This window comes from Salvia splendens, chromosome 12 (genome assembly GCF_004379255.2).
Source record: "Salvia splendens isolate huo1 chromosome 12, SspV2, whole genome shotgun sequence".
In the NCBI taxonomy this organism is placed as follows: Eukaryota; Viridiplantae; Streptophyta; class Magnoliopsida; order Lamiales; family Lamiaceae; genus Salvia; species Salvia splendens.
Window position 1 is genome coordinate 14,011,235 of NC_056043.1, and position 9,824 is coordinate 14,021,058.

The 9,824-nt window shown below is 36.5% G+C and overlaps 1 protein-coding gene across 1 annotated transcript; it reads left to right on the plus strand.

Moving 5' to 3' along the window:
* Positions 1–422: 422 nt before the first annotated feature.
* LOC121756895 (uncharacterized protein At4g22758-like) lies at positions 423–2,870 on the plus strand. Its single transcript, XM_042152320.1, has 3 exons — positions 423–1,664; positions 2,112–2,319; positions 2,518–2,870. Exons 1-3 carry the CDS (start codon positions 1,356–1,358, stop codon positions 2,718–2,720), a joined length of 720 nt encoding a protein of 239 aa, XP_042008254.1. The 5' UTR covers positions 423–1,355; the 3' UTR covers positions 2,721–2,870.
* The last annotated feature ends 6,954 nt before the right edge of the window (positions 2,871–9,824 follow it).

Here is a 9,824-nt window from a genome sequence, read left to right on the forward strand (position 1 = left end):
GGTAAAATCTTTAATTAAAAGTGCTTTGATTAGGTTTGATTTGGATTTGTTGTGGTCTGACAGTGAACATATGTGGATTTGTATTTAGGGTTTGAATTTTTGGGGGACATATGTGGATTTGTTGTTGAATTTGTTGTTTGTTGTCCCCGATTTTGAAAGTGGATGAATCTTAGATTCATTTCATGTATTTATCATAAATAATTTAAGATTTTATTTACAAAAAATAATTTTAATTATTAAATAATTAAAAATTGCTTAAGTTGGTCAAAATTGTGAATAAAATCGCTGACTGTTAAATATTAACGGAATTGTTAACGGAGGACCAATTGTGATCCGATTTGAAATGTACATGACCAAAAAATTCAAAAGATAAAGTTTAGGACCAAAATCGTAAAATGACCATATGTTCAGGACCAGTTTTGGCCTTTACTCTTTAAAAAACAGGTCCATAACAAATGAAAATGTGGCCGAAGTAGTTTTTTTTACGGTTTCGTAAAAAAACTAACGGTAAACGCTAATTGCATAGTAACATGACCATTAGTTTTTTGATGGAACTGTTTTTCAAAAAGTGAATGTTTTGGGCTAAATTCGTATTTTGGTCATATGTTTAGGACAAAGATTGGCCTTTACTCTTTTATATTTGACACCAACAATTAAAGTGAATTACATAGAGATAGTGAGATAGGCTAGAGATAGGCTAAGGATAGGTTGAGAAGGGTTAAGAGATAGGTTGCTGATGTGGCAAGAGGAAATTGAAGATGAGCTAAAATTAGGCTGAAGATAAGCTGTTCCCTATTGTGAATGTTCTTAATCTACATTGACTCAAGAATTGTGAACGAAACATATGATATGAAGTATAAAATCAGGAATAAAATGGGTTACATGTAGCCTGTCTAGCTCAGTTTGTAGAGCGCAAAGCTCTTAACCTTATGGTCGTGGGTTCAAGCCCCATGGCAGTTGGGCGCTTTATCAGTTTTTTACTATAACATTCCCTATTTCACTTATACGACTCGTAAGATATTTTCTTTTACAGTAACATTTCCTATTTTATATGTTACTTATAAGTTAGTATAAAATAAGATTTCACTTTCATGCAGTAAATTATTTTTTTACATTAACATTCCTTATATTACATACATATAATATGTTTTTATTCATTTCTTATTTTATAAAATTAGTCGTGTGATGTTGATGCATTAACGACCGTGTACCTAAACACAAAATCCAACAAAGACACCTTCCTTCCATTTCCCACCACACCACTGCCCCTTCTGGCCCACACTCTCAATATACATAGATATAGCATTCATCTGTATCAACTGTGGACTCAGCCTATCTCAAAACCGTGCTCATTTATGTCAGACAAGAATCTGTTCAAAAAGCTTACCACAAAACGGAGAGCGTTCAAAGCACCAAGGCCGTCTCCCTCGGCGGCGGTCAGCCTGAGGGCCAGGCCCGCCGCTGGGTTCAAATCTTCACAAAAGCTCAAGCTTGTGAAGAGGAGCAATTCCGAGCCATGGCTCTGGAAGCCCGGTGGCGATGTGACGATCGCGGCGGCTGATGATGATGAAGAAGACAACGACGTTGGAGTCCTTTACCGCCCGAGTACATATACCAATATTTTTTCTTCGCCGGAAAATTTACTGCCGGGAAACTCTTCTGAGGTAATCTTCATTTTCTTAATTCAGTAAAAAGAAAAATATTCTTGCATTTTCATTTGTTGATCGTAGCTTTATTTTATTGAAAAATGCATAGATATTTTATATAAAGAAAACTATTGATTTGACTCCAATATTTTTAATTCTAAAACTATTAGCCAGTACGTGTTTTCTGATTTTTTATTCTTTTTCTTTTAGTGGGCCTTTTATTTGGTTATTTTGTCCCTTGGCCCTTCCCCATTTGAAGTTCTACATATGACTGTCACTATAAAATACTATAAACCACAAGATGACATTAAGGTGACTGATCCTCTTTTAATTAAATTAATGGATGTCCCTATATTAAGGTCCATATTTAATAAGTATAGTATTCAAGTATACTAGGATTTATTTTTCTTGAATTTTTTTAAAAATTCATTTGATAAAAAAAGATGCACAAAATGTTATATGCAGAGGTACAACATGGATACAAAGGTGGTGATCAATGTAACCGTGGAAGGAAGCCCTGGACCAATCAGGACGATGGTTAAATTAGGATCAAACGTTGAAGATATAGTGAAGCTTGTAATGAACAAGTATAATGAAGAAGGAAGAACCCCTCAAATGGATAAACGATCATATTCAGCCTATGAACTTCACTACTCTTATTTCAGTCTTCAAGGTAACAAACTCTCTTGTTTTTAATCTTTACTTATTCTTTAAAACAAATATACACACACATCACATTCCCTACTTGTATAATTTTCTTGTACGAATTATATGACAAATTGGCAGTCATCAATGACATGATCGATAAGAATTCATAATCTATATAGTCCTAAATTTATCAAAATTGAATGTGGATGTAACATGTTGGCAGGGTTGAGCAAGTCGGATTTGATCGGTGATGTTGGGAGCCGAAGCTTCTATCTTCGCAGGCGTAGCAGCGCTGATGTAACTTCCAATCAGCTGGAGGCGTTGCCGCTGCCTTTCCTTCCAACATTCCTCAATCGAAAGATTACAAAGCTCATGCGAAAAACACGAAAACTCTGCAAAATCTTCGGTTGCATCCCCTCTGCCTGATATTGTGTACTCCTCATCCTATATATCATTATATTATGTAATCCATTTCTGTTTTGACTAAAGTCAGTGTGTGTATTCAAACAAAAGGACAAATGGTGTTAAGAGCGGGTGAACAATTGTAATGAAAGAAATTGCAATGAAGAACGAAAAGAACAAGTGCTCACTGTGTTTCAATTGCCGGTTACACTTTAGACTATATGTATACTAGATGTTAAATGAACACTCGTAAGTCAACTTGAACATAAGGGCGCAACCCGAAAATAGTCATTTGAGGCGCAACTGAGTGGTTTGTGTTAAAAATGGCCTCACGTTGCACAAGATTCATTCACATTTGATAGCACAAAGTTAGAGAAGATAATAAGTGAAAAATATGTTTGATAGCAGTCAGTCAAACTTACATACGAACCATTCTTACATAGGTATATAGTGTGTGTAAAGGAAGGTGCTAGAACATAAGCTAAACCCTAGCTAGACTATGCGACAAAATATCTTTAGAAAGCATAGAATAACTGATTTCTTGCACTCCATTAACTCTAAATTTACGAGGTGGTATTAAGCATGCAAATCAACTTCATGAGTCTTTGACCAGACCCTCTTTCCTCTCTGCATGATGTGTCTTTCATTACATTTATACTTGGATGACTCACATGCTAAGTCAGAGGGTGGAGCGGACGGCTCTGATGTTCTGCCGAATTTTTAGCCTTGTTTTGCATTTTTTGAGATATTTTAATCCTTTGTTTAGGGGCTCCTATAAATAGACCCCTTGGTTGATTTTATCATTTAGACTTTGATGAATTGATATTGTATCTCCTTTGTGAGTTTTCCTTTTGAAAAAGTTTATCCAATTCCTTATTTGTAGGCTGCTTGCTTCTTTGATTAGATCAAGTAGAGGTATTGTGTATCCATGGAGTGGTGGAGCCATAAGATAATTTGGTTTAGTGAAGGTTATGGTCCTAGATCTATTTGGTCATCACATACATTTCTTCCCCTTTCTAATCTTCCATTGATTTCATTTTGGATCTAGTTTTTGTTGCTAAATCCAACCTGCCCTTTTTTATTTGTGTTAATTTTGAGATCAATAACTTTAGGCATTATCTAGGGTTATAAATATGGATCTACAATATATGGATCCATATCAACGAGTGTCTCTCGAAGTTTGAATTCTAGCGTTCAAGATGAGATGTTATGCAACTTAATTCACAAGTAGCCCGAGTCAAGCTTCTATATTCGAACTTTGTGCTTGATTTTGAGACTACAACTTGCTTCGTCGAGCTCCATGAAGTGTTGAGAAATAAACATAGACAATCACATGCATAAATGAGACGAACACAAGGAATTGTTTACAAAATTCAATACGTATCTACGTCTGGGGGTGATGCCAAACTAGGGATTTCACTAATATAATTTCCAGGATGATTTTACAATGAGAGTAATATGAATCTTAAGGATTCAAGAAACATATGTTTGCCCTGGACTTGTTCCTGTAAAATACCAACAATTCAAACAAACCCAACAAGAAATGAAACAATAAAAATGGTAGAAAAAGGAAGAAGATGAAGGTGTTATGATTTAGATATATGCTTGGAACCTATGGACCTTCTACAAAATAATGCAGACAACCCAAGGAAACTTTCACCAAAGTAAAAATCTAATGGCTCCACAAAACTAGCAACACAAGAACTAGAATTGCATACCTTAACATTTAATCTAAGTCCGGCAATAGATTAAAATGAAACCACAATGGATTTTGGATAAACCTTCAAAAATGAAGGGGGTGTTCAAATTTGAGTCTGTTATTACAATATCATTCAAACCTGCTATAGATAAACCCTAACATGGGTATTTATACTAGATGTCTAAAGAGAGCAAAATAAAACAAGTTTTGGCAAAAAATGAGCCCTACCGGGCAAATCGCCTGACCGGGCATTTGGCCAGGTGCCCGATGCCCGCCCGCCTCAACTTTCTGGACAAAATATCAGATTTGCAATTAAAACGCCCGACCGAGTGTGTTTTGGTTGGCAAAACACCCGACTGCGCGTTTCTTCATACAATGCACGACTTCCTTGAAATGGCTATAACTTCTTCTCCCGGAATCCGATTAGGGAGTGCAAGGTATTCATGCGAAGCCCTTTTGAAGACGAAGATAATGATGGTTGTAGATTCGAATTTAGATGTCATCTTGATAGGAAAATCACTGTTTGAATCAGACTCTAATTCCACTTGATTTCTTGTCAAGCGTCTACCTCTTCTCGAACCCCAATCAACCCGTGGCCTTGATACGTTGTATTCTATGATTGTGAACACCCGGATTCACATCAAAGAGAGCATCTCTATATATAAGAAAAATAAAGAACTTTAATTTTAGTCACACTAGAAAACATATTCCAAAAGGAAATATACCCTAAGGCAATATATCCTAGATATGTTAGGAGATAATTTAGTCTCCATTATTAAAAATCTCCCACGTGGAGACTAACAACTCCTAAACAACTATATCCCTTTTATCTATTCTCTGCATCGCTTAACATCGTTTAACCTTCTCTTCAAGTTCCAAAGCTAATTGAAGCTATGCATAACTTAAATTTCTCTAAGGTTACTACCTTAGTAAACATGTGTATTGGATTCTGGCTTCCTAATATAATATCTTATCAGGTTGCATGATTTTAATCTCTAATAATATCGAATGTAATGATAACTCCAGATGCTTTATTTTTTCTAGAATGAAACATTGGATTTTTTTGCCAAAACAGTAACACCCTGACTGTATGATATGCTATTCTTGTTTTCCTTCCAAAGTTCATCTAAGAAACTTTGCAACCACATCATGTCCTTACTTTTCTCCGTCACAACTACATATTATGCCTTCGTAGTAGACAAAGCGACAGTCCTCTGCAACTTAGAAGTCCATGAAATAGTAGTACCACTATAAGTAAAAATATGTCCGACTATGCTTCTTCTTCCTTTAAGATCATTAGATGCTAAATCCGCATCCACATAACTTGCTAGCTTAACATTATTGCCATTAAAACATAAGACTTTTTCTGTATTGTCTCTTAAGTATCGAAATATCTATTTAACGGCTTCCCAATGTTCTTGTCCGGATCAACCATGAACCGGCCCATTGCCCCCACTGCCTGTGTAATATCAAGTCTTGTACACACCATTGCATACATAATACTGCTAATTGCTGAAGCATATGGAACTTTCATCATTTGAACACGTTCTTCTCTTGAGCCCGATGGCTCCTTTTTCGATGCCCTGAAGTGACTGCCCAAAGGCACACTAACTTGCTTCGAACTATCCATATTAAATATTCCAAATCCTTACCAATGTAATCAGCTTGTGATAGATACAATTTTCCTGCAACCTTGTCACGCTCGATTTTCATGCTCAAATTTGATTTTTCTCTCTAGGATCTTTCATGGAGAATCGTTCAGACAATTGCTTTTTATATATGTCTATTTCTTTTGTATCACCTTTTGTGAAACTTATAATAAGAGGATAAGACAGCTCTTGTCAAACCTCTTGTAGTAACAACAATGATCAACGTTATATAGCCACTCTGCATCATGAATCCATCAAACTTCTTGTACCATTGCTTTGGAGCTTGCTTTAGAGCATCTACAATAGAACGCCCTAGCCAATAACCAAGCACTAGGACTAACCAAAACACCTCATGCCACATCACTATGACTTCCCACAGCCTGCCACATTATTAGGACTTCCACAACCCAATAATAGGCTAGCACTAGGACTAGCCGACGTCCTAGCCAATAACAAATTCACAAATACGGAATTAAAACTTCGACACAAATACGGAGAAAGTGCAATAATAATTTCATTAAATAAAAAAAATTAATCTAGTACAACTAAAAAAAGTCTAGTAAAATTTTAAAAAAAACAACAAACAAATTACATTAGATATCACCGTGCAATCCTATGTGCCCATAACTCTTCAATCCTACGTGCAATCCTATATAAACTTGCTAGCCCATGGAAGGACCTAATATGACCATGTGTGCCGGACATCAAGAGTCAGTCCGACGACGTGAGCCGTGGATAGATTGAGGTTCAAGAATGAAAGAGAAGACACTTCTAGGATCCTACAAAGCTCGATGGCCTCCCGAGGATCATAGGAAAGGAAAATGCTCGGATTTGAGGAAAAATACTTTCCAAGAAGGAGAGGATGATATGATCATGGGAGCCGTGCGTCAAATGTTTCAGCCGCAGCTGGATTCCAAGAGTAATCGGCCTATTGAAATGACGTCCAAATTCTCATCAAAGACAAGCAATGACTTCGTCTTCGAAAGAGGTTCGCGTGAATATCTTGCACGCCTCAATTGGAGTCTGGTGGAGAGAGTTATGGCCAATTTACGAAAGTCGCGAGCTTACTCCAAAGAGAACACGCGGCCGGGCATTTTTGTCAGATTTGAGGAATTGATAGGGGCGGTTCGATACGATATATCGTATCGAAAATGTTGTATCGGGTATCGTATCGAAAATATCGGTATGAAAGAATTTGATATCGTTATCGTATCGAAAGTTTCGATATATCGAACTTTTGATATGTATAATGTCAATATCATTACCGTATCGATATTTCGATATATCGTACCGAAATTCGATATACCGTGTAGAATGATATTTCAAAGATCGATACTTCAATATCGTATCAAAATTTAAATATATTTCGATATATACGGTACATATCGATAATTCAATATGTATTGATTTTCAATATATTTCGGTATACCGAAAATATCGATATATATCGTATATTCGATATAAAATGTTATATCGCAGTATAAGGAAATTCATATCGTTATCGTATCGAAAACATACGATACGGTATTGTATCGTATCGAAAATTACGATATACCAAAAATTTGATAATTTTTCGTTATTTTTCAATACGATACAAGCGATATATCATTTTTTCAGTATTTTTCCCCAGCCCTAGGAATTGAGGCAGAAAGTTCGCCCGGCCGGGCGATTTGCCATATTCTAAAATGCCCGGTCGGGCGTTGGCACCTGTTTTGGCCGATTTTATCCATTTTTTAGGTTTTTTCTTGGGTTTTCAACCCCACCTATATATACTTATTTGTGAGACTTTAAACCTAGGTCGATTGATGAATGTTAAAAGACTCCTATGGAGCATCTCCTTGGTGAGATTTTATCTAATTTCTACTTGTAGGTTGTTCGATTTGGTCTTTTAGATTAAGTCAAGTATAGGTATGCATTATGGTGGTGTAGTCATAAATGTGGAGCCAATGGAGTGTTTGCTTTGGTGAAAGTAGCATAGGGTATCCCTCATTTTCTTGTGGGAGGTCTTAGGTCCCAAAGAGGATTCCTCATTCTTTACACCTTTCTTTCCATCTCTTTCTCTCCATCCAAATCCCTTTTGAGTCTAGTTTTTGTGGCTAAACTCACCCTATCTTTAATATTTTTATCAAAAATTGAGGGTCAAACACTATTTGAGGCATATCTTCGTAATATGGAAGGGTTCAATCATAGCAATCCTTATCAGGACCTCACCTCAATAACATTCTTGGGGGTAGGCCACTTCCTAATGGCTCTCACTTTTTCCTCATCCACTTTTACTCCATCGCCCCCCACCACAAAATCAGGAACACAACCCCATCCACACTAAACGTGCATTTTGGCAATTTAGCATATAAAGCATGCATTCTCAATAATTCAAGCATGTCCCTAAGTTGACTAGCATGCTCCTCAACACTTTTACTACAAATCAAGATATCATCAAAGTACACCACAACAAATTTTCCAATAAAAGGGCAGAGCACATGATTAATCAAGCGCATGATAATAGAAGGAGCATTGGTCAAACCAAAAGGCATCACAAGCTATTCATACAAGTCAAATTCGATTTTAAAGGCGGTTTTCCACTCATCACCTTCACCTTCCTTATGCGAATTTGGTGATAACCACTAGCCAAATCAATCTTAGAAAAATAAGTAAAGCCACATAGATCTTCTAGCATATCATCCAACCTAGGTACAGGGTGCCTATACTTTGTAGTGATCTTATTAATAGCTCTACAATCCACACACATCCTCGAGCTACCATCCTTCTTTTGAACTAAAATCACGGGAACGTGTAATACCCAAAAGTTAGGAAGAGAATATGTATTAGATTTTTAGTAGGTACGTGCTTTCACTAGCTGTGTAAGGAAATAAAGTGAAATAATAATAATAAAAAGAATAGAAAATGAGAAATGAAAATAAGAAAAGGAAAGGAATTGGGTTGCCTTTGAATGTCATAGGAAAAGAGAGTGACTTAGTAGGGAAAGAAAAACGTGGAAGATGGAGGATAAAGAATAGAAGGAATATAAAGAGAAAAGAAAAGAAAATGTGGGAAGGAGAAGGTTTTTCCATTTTCCCCCCCCTACCTCTCTTACTCCACGCCATTTCTCTCTTCCTCTTGAAAACATGCTATAGGATTCATGAAGAGGAAAGTATTTTGGAAAGATGCTAAAAATAACTTTGGGAAATATTACTGTTTCATTGCATAATGACAAACATTTACAGACCCCATATTTATACTTCACATTCGAACTATCTAGAAGTAAGAACTAATCCATGTATCACAAAGCTAGGCCATGATTACAACAATAATCATAACTAACTCTGAAAATCATATTTCCTCTTCAATCCTTTAAGCAACACATCTCTCCAAGTACCACGGTGGTCCTGTACATTAGCTGTCGCCTTTGGGACAGTCTTGCACCAGCCACAAACACATTCCCATGCTGCTCATCAAGTTCACACAACTTCACATTGCATGGAGCTTGATCATTCTTGCAATACTCTCTAACACCTCTCACTGTAACTTCACACAACTTCCTCCTAGTCTCGCTGGAGCAGCTACCGGAACGGTCACTGATTGTGACTCCTGCATCGCCGCCAGTCCACGTCGTCGCCTTTCATCCAAATCTCCTCAGTTTGTTTTTAGTTTTAGACATGAATTTGGAAGCTCCACACACACCCATTTCGAATTTTGTCAAAGAGTAAGGTTAGAATCTTGTTATATCTTGTTATTTACCTTTCTATAGCTATCGATTATGAAGAATAGATATAAAATTCT